This window comes from Mirounga leonina, unplaced genomic scaffold (assembly GCF_011800145.1).
Source record: "Mirounga leonina isolate KUSES-001 unplaced genomic scaffold, KU_Mleo_1.0 Mir_176, whole genome shotgun sequence".
NCBI classification, from domain to species: domain Eukaryota; kingdom Metazoa; phylum Chordata; class Mammalia; order Carnivora; family Phocidae; genus Mirounga; species Mirounga leonina.
The window spans coordinates 17,058,939-17,076,696 of record NW_023270454.1 but is presented as its reverse complement, the minus strand read 5'-3'; the positions used below and the strand labels follow the sequence as shown (position 1 = coordinate 17,076,696).

At 41.2% G+C, this 17,758-nt stretch overlaps 1 protein-coding gene across 2 annotated transcripts in view; it reads right to left on the bottom strand.

The window, feature by feature from the left end:
- Nucleotides 1-3,265: 3,265 nt before the first annotated feature.
- Nucleotides 3,266-17,758, bottom strand: part of MFAP3L (microfibril associated protein 3 like) — a 39,194-nt gene continuing 24,701 nt past the window's right edge. For both annotated transcript variants that reach the window (XM_035022708.1, XM_035022709.1), the window contains one exon: nt 3,266-9,120. In XM_035022708.1, the coding sequence (XP_034878599.1) occupies nt 8,189-9,120 (932 nt within the window). In that variant the 3' untranslated portion in view covers nt 3,266-8,188. The remainder of the gene's footprint in view (nt 9,121-17,758) is intronic.

Genomic DNA, 17,758 nt, shown 5'->3' with positions numbered 1-17,758 from the left:
GGGTCAGGGAGTTGTGTGGGGTCTTTTTAAATAAGGGCACTAATCCCATTGATGAGGGCTTCATCCTTCATGACCTAACCCCCTGCCAAAGGCCCCACCTCCAAACACTATCACACTGGGGATTAGGATTTCAATGTAGAATTTGAGGTGGACACAAACGTTTGGTCTATATGTAAGCATAGCATAATAACGTCTTATTCTTGTGTTATAGCAGAAAACCTTCCATTTTTAGCTTCAGATAAAGAAAAGCATTTATAGATCATCCAGCTGTTCTGCTTTTTTAATCATACTGTAAATGTCTCATTGACTCAAAATGATTGGGAGTAAGATGTTTGATTAATAAAGTATTCTTGTTATTGAAAGTTAGTGAGCTTGTATGAAACAGCGATTTCCAGTTTCAAAGGACTCACATAAAGTACAATATATTTAACTCAATCACATAAAACTCATTGTGGAATGAGAGAAGCTAACATAAAGTAGTTAACATGATACAAGAATAGTACGTATATATTTTTAATTGGGGGATTAAATTTTGTTTCATGATCTGGCAGGGTTTCAGAAATTTATTAATCACAGTAATTACTGTGATGACCAAAAAATTAAGAACGTTACATTCTGCACATTAAAAAATTTAATGATCACAGATGCTCTACATCAGCTGTCATTTTTACCCCCTACAAATAGAATGTATTTAAATCATCTGCAATTTCTACGGTCTTAACACTTTCAAATTTCTTCTTTAGATGAAGACATTGCTACAAAGATGATGCCAAGTCATAATTTTTGTAATGTTTCAGTTTTAAAATAATTTCAAACATAACCAGCATTAAAATTTACTTCTTTTATGTTAAACTGATAAAATGTCTACTACGTGGTCGATGAATTTTTTTTCATAGACTCTATTCTGTAATCAAGCATTTTACTTCATGCCCAGTAACTTGGTCCTCTGGCAGAACAGCTGAGGTAATGCTAGCGGGGATGAGAGCGGGAAACATCATCCGCCATGGGGGCAGTCTGTACAGCTAGGACAGAGAGTTGTACCTCTTTCTTCACACACACTTGTCATTTTTTCCTTGATGGTTAGAATTAGGAAGCTTCTTACAGCTTTGGGACAACTTTGTTCACCTCACCATTTGCCTAGTTGGAAGAAGCGTGCAGCCCAGCAGACACGATAGTCAATCAGACTTAAAACCAGAGGCACTGAACACCTCAGGGGTCTTCAAAACACATCAGCTTCCTATGACTCACGAAGAGCTTCAGGAAATAGGTGCCATACAGCATTTGCACTGAACAGAAAGTCCCCTAATGTTCTTAAGAATTCTAGATGCAGGTGATTTTTCTGCATAATTCACTGGGACTCCTATTCCATAATGAACTTTAAAACAAGAGTAATTGTAAGGAAAGCCATTCCACTGGTAGTGAAAAATTTGTTTTTTGAAAAATTCATATTGCTTTATCAATCTTCATATTTTTAGCTTACTCATTAGTTAATATCTTTTTTTTTTAAAGATTTTATTTATTTATTTGAGAGAGAGAATGAGATAGAGAGAGCATGAGACGGGGGAGGGTCAGAGGGAGAAGCAGACTCCCTGCCGAGCAGGGAGCCCAATGCGGGACTCGATCCCGGGACTCCAGGATCATGACCTGAGCCGAAGTCAGTCGCTTAACCAACTGAGCCACCCAGGTGCCCCTCATTAGTTAATATCTTAGCAAAGTTGTTATTTTACCCTTGGTATCTTCATTTTACCTAATAGTGTAAATGCAGTTGGGGCCAGCTCTAACTCGATTGCTATTTTAAAATACCTCAATATGCCACCTAACACATATATATACACGTCTCTCAGTAGTCAGTTCTAATAGTCCTTCTTCAAATGTATACTAATATACTGAGGCAATTAATCTGCTGCTTGATTCACTTCTTTCTTCTGGCTGCTGAACCATCCTTTATTTAGTGAGCTGTCACCTTAGGACATCTCAGGGGCTGGGGTGGTGGGGCCGGGGGAGCACCTGATTCACCTGACTTCTGCCTCTACCACCCATTGGCAGAAACCATTCACTCAAAAGGTGTTTGCCACATGGCATGTTAATTAATGTAGTAGCATCAGGAGCACGCCAAATTTTTGTAATCCTGTCTTTTACATGAATACATTTACAATTTTAGTTTGCGTTGACAGTAAAAAGGCAGTTTTATTGTGGTAAGACTAACTCACATTTTCAGCTCCAGGTAGCTCAAGGACCAGTGTGGTACCACTTCAACAGTTTTTGACTCAGCACTTAAAACCCCGCCACAGTGGCATATGCTACTGCAGGAGGTAATGAGCTCCCCCTTTATCAGAGATTTTCAAGCTTGTAAAAAAGATATGTAAATCAGATAACTTTACATTTATTTTCCCACTCAGTGACTATAGGCTTATTTGAAAATCACTGATTAATATGAATCTTTATCTAGCTCCTTTGATTAAGGTCCATTGCATTCTAAAACCTGCAGAAAATTGAGCAACTCTTTGCTCTGGGTCTGAAAATATGCACTAGTCAAAATTAGCTGGTTAGCACAAAACTTTCCTATTTTCTCTCTCATGATGACACAAGTGCTAATTTTTCCATTAATGCCAGCATAATTCTCTTAGGCTAGTTTTCTTTTTTTTGCTTGGGAGAACCTGGGGATGGTTAGTTATCTGTGTAGTTTATTGGATAACTCAATTATTTTGTTTGCCTCTTTAGTCTGAAGTAAATAACTTTCTTCCCTTTTTGTCTTGCTTTCCCATTTGGTTGTGCCCTGTCTTGTTTTGCTTACATGCCCCACATCTCATCTTATTGGAGAGGGATTCAGCTTTTGAAGCTTACTGATTGTCAAAGGAACCTACTTAGCATGTTCTTGCATTTGGCCTGGATTTGGTTGTTGTCTAGGTGCTGTCTAGGCAGACCTATTACTCATACCTTCTGTGGAATGTTCTGAGTATGTAAGTTTCCTGGCCTTTTTGGATTCTCTACAGAATGCTTGATGTTACATGTTAAAAATGATTTCTTGATACAGATAAAAATACACTGCTATAAAGTTTGTTAGGATGGAGTTAAGGTTTCTGAATTTGGATAAGTTTTGTAGTTTTACGTACAAATAATTTCATTTTTCCTTTTTTTCTCCCAAGACATGTCATGGATGCAAAAGGTAGGGAAAAGAATTGGTGACAGACATCTTACCACTGAAAGAGTGAATCAGGCCACAATCAAATGCCCTTCAGGTGGGACATGACACATCATCCACACACCTGCGCAAATCCTTTATTAAAGCAACAATCAAAATACAGGATGGAGCACATGGTTTTTTTGTTTTGCTACTATAACATCAACTTAAAAGTCATTTGTTTATATCTTTAAATTATTTTTTAAAAGTGAACATTTATAGCTCACAAAATCAACAGTTTGAAATTTCTGCCCAGATAAAGTTTTTCATCTTATTTTCCAATTTTAACAAAGGACATCCAGAACTAGAGATATAGCAAGCCAAACATAAGTACAAGCAAGCATCTTCTTCAACCCTAACTCACTGTAAGCAGCTCTATGGTATCTGACAGATACATTTGAAGCCTTTTATTACTGGTTAAATAAAATCAATTTATGCCAGAATATTCTTAGAACTATTTGTTTTCTATTTTTACATTCCCTAACAGCTTCATTTTTGATTGTGGTATTCTAAGTATTAGCCCCCTTAAAACTGGTATTTCTAAAAAATCTCGAAGATCATTATCATCTTCAGATGATACTTTCTTGTATAGCAGACACACACTCAGTCCTTTGGAAAACATATTAAGCAATTCTGTTTTGATTCCCCCCCAACACCATTGGTTTGTTTAATCCAAACCTGATTAATCACTGTAGAAACCCTAAAAAAGTCATTAGGAAAATGAACTTTGTTATCTACTGAGGGAGTTTTAAGTGAGTAAGTGAACATCCAAATGACTAGTGTCTTGACGGTATCAGGTGCTCAAAATATGTGTGCGAATATACAGTGAGATTTGGTAGGTTGAAAGAGTACCAGTAAATTGGTTTAAAAAGCAAGAATAGGAACAGGGATTATAATCTTAAGGGAATGCCAACCTATCTGTGAAGATAGGTACAGAATAGTAACTGAACTGTGCTGATTACAAAATAGAGTATCTGCAAGATAAGTTAAATGTCCCATTTTCTTCCCAAATGAAACACTGAGAGGAAGTCCCCTGTTAACAGAACCACAGGGGCTGCCGTTAAGGGAGTTTTAGCACTGACAGAACACTGTATTTCAACCTGTGACTAAGAGGTGTCCGATTTGCCTTTCTAAAACTGCATCTCCAGTGGCTGGGACGGGCGTGTTTACAGTGAAGTTGATTCGTGTTGGCTGCACTACACCGAGAGGGGGCCTGCTCACGACATGCAAATACTCTCTGTGCCTTACATTTTCTTTGTGTGCTAAAGAGCTGAGCAGATCCTAGATCACCGATAAATAACAATCCAAGCATTAGACTTCAAACAGGTCATCAGTCCATTAAATAATTTACATAGCCATAGTTCAATTCAGTCTTTTCATCAAATTGCTTTCTTATCTCACCTTTGCCCTTCAAAGGGAAACATAAACAACACAGACTTCTACAGTTAAAAATGAAAGAAACAATAAAAAAGGTAAAGGAAGGAAGGAGATTCCAGAATCCGTTGCGTGGGATGTCGGGCCTTTTAGCCTTACTTTTGGGAGAAAAAAAAAAAAAGGAATGCTCACAAGCATCTGAGACAAATCATTCCGGATGTAATGGCACAATAACGCTTGGGATGGGTGAGAACATTCAGATATTTTTAGAGCAATTTCTATATGTCATATGTCACATTTGGTTCCTAGATTTTAGTCAAGTATTAGTATTTCTTTTTGCCGAGTATGATATACAAAAAGATGAGAACAGTAGATGTGCCCTAAAGATATGAAAATATAATATATAAAACAAAACCATTATAAATTACATAGATTTTCAGTATAAAATTGTTTTTTTTTCCATTTAGAATAAATACCGTCCAAGTTTACAGGTCATCAAAGTGAATTAAATATGCACACATATCTGAATCATTTTCAGAATTTCAAGAAAAAAAGTCGTTAGAGATATGACTCAGAAACCAGAAGCTGTTTGATATTGAGAATGACTACATAAGACCCAAAGGACATGGCTTGGGATTTAGTGTTAAGCTTTTAAAACTGCCCAAATGAGCCTGAGATGCATGCGCGCACACAAACACACACACCTACAGCCATACTTCTATACATTTCTATGAAGCTGAACAGTTTATCTTTGAAAAATCAGCTGAAAGTCACGAGGTCTTTCTGCATTTTATATTCTAGAGGAGAGCCTTTCTCATTTCATAAAGAAGCTGTAAGATGGGACAGGAAGAGCACAGAATTTCTGGAAGGAGAAATCTCCATTGTAAGCCAACCTCCTTTTAGGTTGGCTATTATTATATCAAGAGCTTTTTGATGCCTCAGAAGGTAAAAGTTTGGAAAATCTATATAATAATCTCCCCAGTCTTAAGAAGCTAAAACCAATCTGGAACATTCTTTGGTCTACACATTTCTGCTCCCGCTTCATAAAAAATCTGCTGATTTTACATTTTTAAATCCTAATCAATGTCTAGATAGAACTGATGCCTTCTCCTGTAATTTCCATGTGGAAATCTGCACATGGGTCTGGGTGGAATGAGAACTGAACAGAATGGGGAAAAGTTTACACACTATCACAAAATGAGCTTAAATCTCTGTTACTGTTTTGGGCAAACAGATCCATACTAAGAATTTGCTGACCTCCACAGCAACTGGACAATGTTTATATTCTGAGAGTTGGAGGTAAAGCTGTTCCGCAATCCAAATACATAAAATCCTAGCCCAGAGAGCCCACTGGGAGTCATGGTTACTCCTGACTGCTGGACTAGTAGTTGCTTTCCGTGACGACCCAAGACACTTCTAACTAGATGCCAGCAGTTCCTTCCTGGCTAAGTGATGTCTGACCAAACTCCAGGTCTTGTCAGATTGCCTTCCACACGAATTATCTATGAATGAAGAAGCCCAGCAGGCCACCCCTAAAGCCAAACCCACTGCCCTCAGGCTGCAGAGCTAGACACATTCATTGTAAAATCGGAACCTCAAAAGCAACCAATCTCCTGTATCCATTTTTGCTCCCAATGTTGTTTGTCTCTTGCAGTGGGGACCATGCCATCTTGGGAGATTACAAACTTTCTAGAAAGCAATAAATGTCTGAGCTAGAAGGGATCCTGTGACTCATCAGGCACAACCCCCATATTCTGCAGGTGAAAAAGATGAAACCCTGGAGAGGGAAAAGGAGTTGTCCAAGGTCACTTATCCAGATAGTGACAGAGTGAGGACTACACATCTGGGTCTGCTCTCTCTCTTTACACCAACGTGGCCCGTGTAACCTCCAATGTCATGATCCCATCCACTTGATGTGGCCACGACCCTTACGACAACTTTAAGGTTCTAAGTGAAAATGAAATACCACTCATTCTCACCACGATTAAATTTCAACTACAGAAGTGGTCCTAATGATGTTTTGGGAGAGAAGATCCACAACTTGCTTAAAATGCTATGATTATTTGAAATTGATCCTCTTTGAGTAAGTCATGCAGCATAAACAACGTGAGCTGAACCCAGAGAGAAAAGTGAAAATCTGTTAAGTAACTGGAAAGAGAGCAAGCATGATGATATTGGTTTGGTTCTGTGAGAGTGAGACCATTTAGATGGTACTCAGAGTCCATCTAGTCTGCCCCCTCTAACAGATAAGGAAACTGAGACCCAGACCTGCCCAAAGCCAGGCAGCTGATTACTGGCACAGTCAGGTAAAGTATTGGCCTTTGCATAGACTGACTTTTTCTTCTTTCCATAACATCATTCAGTCTCGCGTATAACTGCTTTCTTGTGAGACTAAAAAATAATTCCACAATCTGGCATGAAATTTGATGGCACAGCTCCCTAGGTCATTGTTCTAACCTTTCACTCTCCCTCACTCAGCTCCTCAAGACCAACGAGTTAGCTCTGTGGTTTACAAAAGTGGACCTGGTTACACGGCTTCCCAGATCTTTCTTTTGCTGCCCCAAATCCAGTGTTTGAGTCACCCAACAGCGTATGTCCCTACAAGCCCTTCTGGGAAGCCAATACTCTACAACCTGCAGGGATTCATCAGATGCCTCTGTCTTTGGAAGCAATATATTTTCCAGATAAAGAATCAGTTTTTGTTTGTAGGATGATGTTACTTAACCATAAAAAGAGCAGTTTTCACGGGTAATATGGGTATATTCAACCTTTTACAATCTCCCTCCATACTTCAGTTGAGCTCACCAAAAGGCTCTCAGAATTGGACAGGTAAACACATTTTTATTTGGCTCTTAAAGTGCTATTCCTGGGCAAAGGTTTTTCTCAGTTTCACAATAGCAGCTTCATTGGAAAAAAAAAAAAAAGTAATGTATGAAAATAGGCTTGGGAAGTGACAAAAATAATGAGCGTAGTAACTACTCTGGAACATTACAACTGACTTGTAGATATCAGCCCTGGTACTAGTGACTGATACCAAAGCCTCTGAGGTACATGTTCGAGGGGAAAATAAGGACAAAGTGGCTAAGAGGACTAAACCGGAAAGAGCAATTAGTATTACTATAACAACAGCAACTACTCCATTTTAAAGGAACAGTGACAGGAATAAAAACTGAGAGGAAAGTGCAACAAACCCATGTACGTGCATTTGCTATCATAGCAGACCTATATATATATATGTTTTTTTTTTTTTTTTTTAAGGAAAAGCAATGCAGTGTGCATTGGACAGGGCTCTTGACCTCAGAATATCTTACAGTAATATTCTCTTTGCCAAAAGGGCATCACCCATTAAGGTATTTGGCAGAGAAGAGCCTCTAAAATTCGTATCACGTGGACAGACGCCTTCTGTCCAGTATTATCAATTCTGCACCCTGATGCTTCTCACATCCTTTTCTACTGAGGAAATTCCAGTCACATAATAAACTGCACTCAGGTGTTTCCCCTTTGAAAATGGCATCACTCCTACCTAAGGGATGAGAGTCTCCTGGTAAGGCTTAGCGGCAAGTGCGTACTACATCTGCACTACGAGGAGCAGCCCCTGATTTTCTTGATATGCATAGCTTTTCATAGTTGATATTAGACATGGCTTTCATAAATAATGCAGGTGTTTCTGTCATGCCCCACCGCTGGCTCTGTAGTTTCCAGGTGAGTTGGTGGCAGGACTCTATCCAATACCTCAACAGGCGTTGGCTCTTCAGATGTTAGCTCTGTGGATGTTATATCTGTAGAAGGCTCTGCAGTTTCTGGGGAATGTTCAGCGGACGGTTCTGTCTCCTCTTCATCTTTGACTTCAAACTGTACACCCTCTGGGTCATTCCCGTGATCTTTTTTGGACTGTGAGTGCACAGACACCTTGATGGCAATTTGCTGGGGCTGCTCGTGCAGCGATGAGGCATCCGAGTCTGCGGTGGGCGAGTCACTTCTCTTCAGGGAGTTTGGGATTGTGTAAACCTCATCCCTGTCTGAGGCCTCCTGGCCTTCTGGAGTATGCCGCACAAAATTCTGCCCCTGCTCCTCCAGCCCAACCACTTCCATGATTTCCTCCATGATAGTCCTACAGTTCATAATGAGGGGAGGCAGAGGCACACTCCTGGCAAGCTCTTCGATATAGCGGGCAAACTCCATGGTTTTGAACTGGGTGACTTTGGCAAGCTCTAGAGTTTTGGCTGAGGTGATGATGGGGATCCGCTTGGCAATCTCAAATGCCTTTTGCAGCTTCTCTGCGCCTTCTGTCCTAAAGAACTCGTTGATGGCTTTCTCGGTCTTCTTCAGGTGGCTGCTCATCATGCACAGGCGGGTGATGTTGAGGATCATGACGACGGTGAAGGCCACAAGGCAGACGACCATGTAGTAGACGCCCATGTCTCCAGAGGTAAAGATGACTCTCAGGGTCACCGTGTTGTTCACAGTGCCATGGATGTTAGAAGCAACACATGTGTATTTACCTCGGTCTGAAAAAGACACCTTGGTGATGTTCAGGAGGCCGCTGTCGTGCATCTGCCATTTTCCTGTTGGAAGGAAGAGTGGAGAATTCAACCAAGGACATATGGGTCCCATCAAAGTGTCTACAAACTCTCACGTTACTAAAAACATCTCTTATTACTACAACTACTGCTTCTGTTACTACGAATGATAATGACAATGGACATTTACTGTGTGCCAGACAGTGACACATACTAACTCATTTCATCTTCACAACAATTCTGTGAGGTAGGTACTAATACCAGCTCCATTTCACAGGATGAAGAAACTAAGGCACAGATAGATTAGACCACCTTCCCAAGGTCACCAGTTTGGAAGGAGTAGAGCTAGTAGATGAACTCAAGCTCAAAAGATTACACCCTTAACCCCCAAACCGTACTATGGAATTCCACAGCCTTGTGAGAAATAGGAAAAATAAACCATCTGGAAAATCCTGTGCTCTTATTAAAGAATTCCATAAACATAGCATCTGGTTTTCTAACCCGCCTGTGAGCATGACTCTGTTGGATGTATGTTCACTGGGGAGTTTAATGCTTCTCAGAATATAAAGTATTTTAGGATCAATGTAAAATCTGGAGTAAGTCAATTAAATTATAATTGTTTACCTGGATTTTTCATATTTGAGGTTGGAGTTATGCTTGTATGACCTCAGTTAATTAAAACATAACCTGTCATTAATTTTGAAAATTTACAAGGAATTGTTTATAGTACTTAAAAGTTACAAGCTAACAATGTGAACATTCAGAGGCTGGATATGAATTACTATCAATTTGTCTTAGCCTTGCAAATAAATTATAGACCATCAAGTTGAAAAGAAGCCTCACATGATCGACAATGCCTGTTGGTAAGTGCAATTTCCTTCTCTGGCCTGGAAAGGATCTAGTGTTGCTCTGGCAATGAGGTTCTGAATCAGGAGAAGCTCTTTAGTTGGAATTGATTCTTAGTCTGCCTGCGTACCCACACGTCAGAAGAACCCTGGGAAACAGGATATGACGTTTGGCTTCCAGGTATTGGGTCTGAGCCTTTCTGAAACCCTACCACCTCCCTATATTGTCCTACAGAGAAAGGAGGGTCCAGATCAGGCCCCTTGGAAGTTCTGAGGAGCAGGCAGGCAGATATTTCCCCATAAAAGCATTCCAACTCCCTAAGCCAACTGGAGGAACCTCTCCTGAGAGATGGGGTAATTTAACATGTAGTTTCCCTTTTCAGCATTTATTATTGACTTGTATTTTTTTCTTGTTTCTTCCCCCTCTGACAGTGACTTTTCGTTCTATTTAAAAGTCTGATATTTCCCAAAAGCAACAAGCAACACGTTCCCCTCCCCACGTTTTTTTAAATTTGTGAGCACCTAAGTGACTACAGTCTCAAGGGACTATGGAAGGAGGCAACAGAGGGCCTTCTTTTTTCCAGCATCTTCTGCTCCAAGGAACATTCTTAAGAAAGCTAGACGGAGCAGCGAGGTGCCTTCTGGGGGCCTACAGTTTCTCCTCCATGCTAGCCATGCTGGATCTGGCAGGACACCTCTCGTCGATGCTGTCCTATCACTTTGCTTTCTGAAAGAACATCTGTGGAGAGTGGTTCCTGGTGTCCCTGAGTAACCCTTTTCTAACAATTCAGCCAGTGTATTTTCCCCAAGAGTAGAAAACACTGGTTTGGAAAATCTAGTGAATTTTCAGTTTCTTGTGACTGTCTTAACAGACAAACCTAATAAGCACCCAGTCTGTGAAACGGTGTCTCATTCAGAGTGGGCTGGGGCAAGGCTTCCACCCCCTTCGTTCCCTCAACATGGATTTTGATACTTCAGCTGCAGATCTATCCAAATATGCAAGGGAAATTATCCATTGACTTTCTTAAAATTTACATGTTTCATGAAAGTGGACGACAGCAGACATAGGAAAAAAGCTCTAGTTGATTGAAAGCTTATTATGGATATGCAAGGTATTTGGTTCCAAAGAATTACAGACTATACTCATAGTAGTTTCTCAAATTTACCTTCCTTCTTTTGTTGGAAAATATAACAGAGAATACGATGGAAGAGGGTGAGGTGAGGTTATTTGTATGGGGAATGCTTAGGGTCAAACTGTCACCTCCTAACCACCCATGACCACTCCTTTTATGGAGGAATTACCTCCAAAGTAGTCAGAACCTGGGTGTAGGAGAAGAAAAGCAGACAAGAACACTAAACTAAGGCAGGCATCCAATGGTACTATAAACAGCTTTCTCCTCATACCTATTAAGAATTACGGTGATAGCTGTATTCTAATTGCTATGGGTCACAAGCAGGTCTTTGGTAGCCAACACACACACACACACACACACACACACTCACTTCTAAAGATTACAGTATCAGAAGAGCTAAGATACCAACCTCAAAAGTGATGTACATCTGTATCATTTTTTTTTTAAAGGCTGATACTAAGACTACAGATTTCCTCTCAGTCTCAGCTTGACCTTTGATTAGTGGAAAATAAAACTTTCTGCATGTTCTACTACCATTTGCAGCCCTGAAAACTAGGAAGATGGCACAAATGGCACTTTGAGGGTCCTCCCACATCTTCGGGCCCAGGCTCACGAAGAATCTCCATATGGAACCCAGCAGCTGGGATCATCCTGAGAACATTTTCTCTGCTGCACACTGCCATTCACCTCAGTCTACAAATACCTTGTCCTGAGACTCATTCTGGAAGGGTCCTGACTTTGGCTTTAACTTTAGTTAAAGAAACAAAAATAACCCACAATGACTGTTACAGGAAACCATCAGGGCTATCCATGGAGTGGGGATACAGTGCTGTTCTCGTGTATTTAAGATGGTAATTGAGTGGGAATGTCAAACTTATGTGTTGAATTTTCATTAAGTTGCATCACTTCAGCACAAATAAAAACCTAAAATGTCAGTAGTTGATGCCAAGTCGGTTCTGCATGCAATGACTTTGGAGGAAAGAAAGAGCCGGATGTTTAACCATGACTTTCTGAATATATTACCAAAGATGATGTGCAAAATGTCTCTCTAACGCCCTTGCTAGTGGTTCACTTATTCAAGTCCTGCGCCTTGCTCAGATGGTGGCTCCTTCCTTGGAAAGCCCGTCCCCCACCTCCTCTGGTCTGGCTGTGGTCCTGTAAGGGGACCCTCACCTGAAGGCTTCACGCTAAAATACTGCCACACGCAGTAGGAGAAGGGCTGCTGGAGTCTGCTCTGCTGGAGACCAGAGTTTGCCCAGGAATCTGTCACAGTCTCCCCAAGAAACTCCAGGCACAAGAACCACATGTGAAAATCTGCCACGTGCGAACAGAAGTAGTGTGGTGACAATCTCTCCTTTGCAGAGAGAAAAGCTGACAGATGTTATTTCTCAGCTGTACTGCAGTGCGTATATTATGCAGCACACACACACACAAAAGCTGACATTTTTAGAAGGGCAGTGATCTTTTTTTAATCTTGTTCACGCATTTAGTCAACAAATATTATTGAGTAAATTGCGTTTGCACCAGGTTCCACGCTAGACTATGCAAATACAGAGATGAGTAAGACAAGATCCCCGACTGAGAAAACCATCCAGCCCAACGAGGGCACAGACTACTACAAACAACTGTGGATCACTTGGCAAAGGCGCTGGCCCAGGGCAGTGGGATGGAGCACCACCTTCTTAGTGAGGCATGGGGCACCAGGGCGGGCTGGAGGGTGCAGGCAGGAAGGGGATGCTGGGAGCCTACGAGTAAAAGGGGGAAGCCAGACAGTGCTGCTCCAGCTGACAAACCGACAAACGGTGTCTAACACCAAGAGAAGGGCTAGGGTGGAGACAGGGCTGAGAGGAATGCAGGGTCAGAATGTTAAAGAGCTTCGTATTTATCCTGTGGGAGAACAGGAACCCCTCACCCTGCAGGACTTCCCCCTGACAAGCCAGCCTTATTTCATTTCTTAGAGCTGCCACAGGACCTTCCTATATGCTTCCTCTCTGACTGGAAAGCTCTCCTCCCTCCACTCCAAGCCCTTACCTCACACATTCTTAGCCCAGTTTAGATACCACTTCATGTCTCATCGCGCTCCCTGAGAAGGCCTTCTCAGACCCCCAATTAAACCAGTGCAGAAAATCATTAAGTCCAGAAGCAGATGCCAGGAAGCATGGGAATTTAAAAAAAAGGAAGATACTTCAAATCAGAGGGAAAGAATATTGGGATAATTGACAATTCACTTAAAAGAAAATAAAGTTACACCCCTATTTTATGTGATACATAAACATAAATTCCAAGTATTTGGAAGATCTATAAAAGTATAAAATTAATAGAGGATATAAAAACATTTTCACAAACTGGGGATAGGAAGGCCTTTTTAAGCATTTCACGAATCCCAGAAACTGTAAAGGAAAACATTGATGGATCAGATTTCTCTGAAATTAAAGTTGTTACACTACAAAATATATCATACTAAGTAAAATTAAAAGCAAATGACAGAGTGGAAGAAAACTTTGTTTGAATATTTGACAATGCTGAATAAGTATAAAACATAAAGAACTCCTATAAATCAAAACAAATAACCCAAAAGAAAAAAATGGGGAAAAGGTATGAACAGATAGGTCACAGAAAAAAGAAATACAAATAGTGTCTAACTATAAAAATCACTAATGATTACATTACAATGGAATTCAAAGAGATTAAAGTAATTTTTAAAAAGGTAACTTTTTAAACTTTCAGAGTGCCAGGAAAAGCGGGGAGGCACAGATTAGACAGGATGCTGAGAGAATGGGGAAAGGGATGCTCACACACACTGCAGGTGGGAGTTGGGCTGTTAAAACCTTTGGGAGGTTGAAATGGAGACATCTGACAAAAATTCAGAATGAATGTAATCTATGACCCACTTTTAGATTTCTTGAAACTCTTCAAATCAGACAAGCCTAAATTGACTGGAAAAATATTAATGAATGTAAGAAAATCAAGGTAACAACAACAACAAAAATCTCCTTTTCAAGATAGTTTTTCTCCAAGGAACATAGTTCCAGAGCTTTCCTCCCCTGCCAACATTCCCTGGGAGAAGCCGTAACTTCGGTCCCAACCCAGGAAGGTGGCTGACCTGGTACCACTGTGCTCACTGTGGGGCACAAAAACATGCCGGGGGAAGTCGCTCTAGAAAGTACAATGTCGGGGCGCCTGGGTGGCTCAGTTGCTTAAGTGACTGCCTTCGGCTCAGGTCATGATCCTGGAGTCCCGGGATCGAGTCCCGCATTGGGCTCCCTGCTCAGCAGGGAGTCTGCTTCTCCCGCTCCCCCCTCTTGTGCTCTTTCTCTCTCTCACTCCCTCTCTCAAATAAATAAATAAAAATCTTTTAAAAAAAAAAAAAAAAAAAGAAAGTACAATGTCATGTCACTACGACAGTGTCGGGTAGACCGTCCGGTAATGAGAGAAGCAGATCAATGGCATCATATGGCTACGGTCAAACCTATAGGAGTTACTGTGGCTCAGTGTCTAGCCACTGAATGGCACCAGATCAGAGCTATGGCTCATGCAACTTCTGACCACATTATTGCTGTAGAGAAATAAGCAGCATCCGTATACCTTCTGGAACTAAAGAACCACAAAGAAAGTGAGAGCACAACCTACAAAGATACTGTTTAAATACAGCTTCCTTCAAACACCATGTCCACTACAGTCCTAAATTTCTCCAGTTTTTCCTGAGGATCATGGAGCATTAGACATTACAATTACGCCCAAATACTAAGCTCTTAGAATTTCCCCCAAATTACTTATTCGACGATAAGGATTTCTTTTTCTTTGGTGGTATCTTTCTGTGAATGTGGAAACAAGCTGATGTACGGTTTGTCTGTCTCCCCAGTCAGTGGTATGAAAAGACTAAAGCTCTCTTCACAATCCCATTTAGATACTGAGGCTCTCGAGCCTTACATGCCCATGCTTTTTAAAGAGGAGGGTTCAACTGGCCAAAATAAGTAGGTTACTTTGAGACCAACTTTAAACATTTTTATGTGGTAAGAGTTCCAAGAAATGTTTATGCGAACATAAATGGAGTACTAGGTTCACTGGAATGAGTAACACATTGAATTGACACTCTTTATAAATAAGACCAAAATGCACATGTGGGTAGGTGCCTATAACACATGGCACTTCTTGTCCAATATGTGAAATATAGACCGATGAAGAGAAAGGATCCACGCCTTTTTACAAAACATAACTGAAAACAAATTTAGCACTGCATGGCTGCACCTGTTGCAGGGCTTCTGCAGTAGGTGACAGCTCCTTGAAGCTACGGCAAAGGCTGGTTATAAACACCGCAGGCTTCGAGGGCTCTTGTGTGCCCCCCCTTCCTGCCCCAGTCCTTCCAAGAGACCTCTTCAGAGTATACCAGGGCAGTTCGAACAAGCTATTTCCTACATCATGTGGAACAAAGGTGGCCCGGGATAATACAGGCTTAGCTCGGCTCTGAGCGCAGGAAGGTGGGGGTGGAAGGCTATTCTGTTCAGAGCCTGCAGTTACGCTCTGCTTAAAGGTATAAATAATATCTGAAGAGGACCTACTGTCTTTTCATTTCCCGGCAAAGGAAACATCTGACCCTCTAGCTTAATTTGATCTGGTGATCTTCATTTTTTTAAAAAAGTGCCAAGCGTGTAATTCCACGGAGGCTAGCAACAGTCTTTTCTGAGAAGAGCTGCAGGTGGTTTTCCGAGACAAGAGCACCCAACACTGGGCTCATATAAATAACTTCCATTTGGGGAATCTCAGCTGTCATCCTTATCTGAGATGGATCTGGAAGGGTCTTTTCACAGCTAAGACTAGAGCGCTCTGAACTCATCTCCCAAACAAAGCATAGCTATCAATGGTGGTTGTCAGGTTGGCCCTTGATATGGCTCAGTGAACCAAAATAAATTAAACCACTTTTGAGGGAAAATACATAATGGGTTCAAACAACTGACCTGAAGATCTACTTTGGAATGATCCTTCAGTTAGCTGAGGAGTGCGTCTTTGGGTTAGATCAGGGCTTCTCAACTTTGACACCACTGACATTTCGTGCCCAATAATTCTTTGTAGGGGCCTATCCTGTGCATTACAGGACGCTTAGCAGCACTCCTTCCTTCTGCCCACCAGATGCCAGTAGCATCATCTCCCCCTTCCTTTCCCTCCCCCCCCAAGTTATGACAACTGAAAAATATCTCCAGACTTTGCCAAATGGCCTCTGGGTGGAAAACAGGCCCCCGCTGAGAACCACTGGGTTAGGCAAATGTAAAGTTTATCTTGTGCATCATATGCTTAGTAATTTGCACATCTGCTGCCTTCTCAGAGATAGAAGCGTTATTGGCTATCAATGGGCCCATTTGTACCCAAGAGTGATGTTGGGGCAAGGGGAAGCCTCTGATGGAGGAGGAGGGTTCCAAACCTGCTATCATAGCAGTCATGACATTGTTTTGAAATTTCCAATAACTTTTAAGGGACATACAATTTTTTTATATCAAATACGTTTTTAAGGCTGAGAAACTGAGCTAGAGAATAAGAAATCACCCAGAAAATTATTTCCTGTTTTTTCAAAAACACACTGGGTTATGCAACAGAGATGTAAGCACTTGGATTCTATGCCTGTGACAACACAGGGCAGTATTACCAATAACAGTGACAGCAGGTGCCCTTTATGGACAGCTTGATGTGCTCCAGGTAACTATCCAAAACATTTCATACACAATAGTTTGTTCAAGCCTCTCGGCCCCACCTGCTAGTAAAAAAGGATGGTCTCTATTTTACAGATACAAAAAACTGTGGCTCAGGGAAGTTGAGGCACTTGCTCAAAGAAAGCCTCTTTGTGATGCTTCTGAATTTCCCACCATATGTTCGTAATTGCATCAATCTTGTTTTAGGCCTTTGAAAGCTGATTTTTCATCTCAGATATTTAATCTACCAAAAGAAGAATTCAGCAATCACATTTCCAGAAGTTAATGCACTACTTCGTGCCAATCTTAGAGGCAAAGGATAATTTACCTTGAAGGTGGGGATGGATCTCCTTTTATCTACATGTAGTAAGTAGGGAGGTCAGACGCTTTGGTCTGCAAACTGGGCTGGCACAGCGTCTGGTCCCTTGCAGAAGTAGTTAATAAGCATTTCACAGTCTACTCAAAAAATTTGAAAAGTGAAGATAAAAACAATGGAGTGACGTGAAGTAAATGCAAAATTTATAACCATGAATTCCAGTTGTGACAACTGTGAACTCTGTGCAGTTCAGCTCAGTTTACTCTGTGCAGGTTTATTTTCAAAGCTCGTTCTATCGTTCTTAATTATTTTTGGTGAAAGAATGCGGCAAGGGTATGGAGAACAAGCCCACGGGAAAGTCTCAAACCTAACTTGAAGGAAGACTTTCTTTTTTTTTTTTTTTTAAAGATTTTATTTATTTATTTGACAGAGAGAGACATAGCGAGAGCAGGAACACAAGCCGGGGGAGTGGGAGAGGGAGAAGCAGGCTTCCCGCAGAGCAGGGAGCCCGATGTGGGGCTCGATCCCAGGACCCTGGGATCATGACCTGAGCCGAAGGCAGACGCTTAACGACTGAGCCACCCAGGCGCCCGAAGGAAGACTTTCAAACATAATTGCTAACAAGCCAGACGTGTTTACTAAGGCCAATGCCAGCTGACTTTCTTGAAATGCTTGTTATTTGTCATCTGATAAAGGTGCTAATAATGT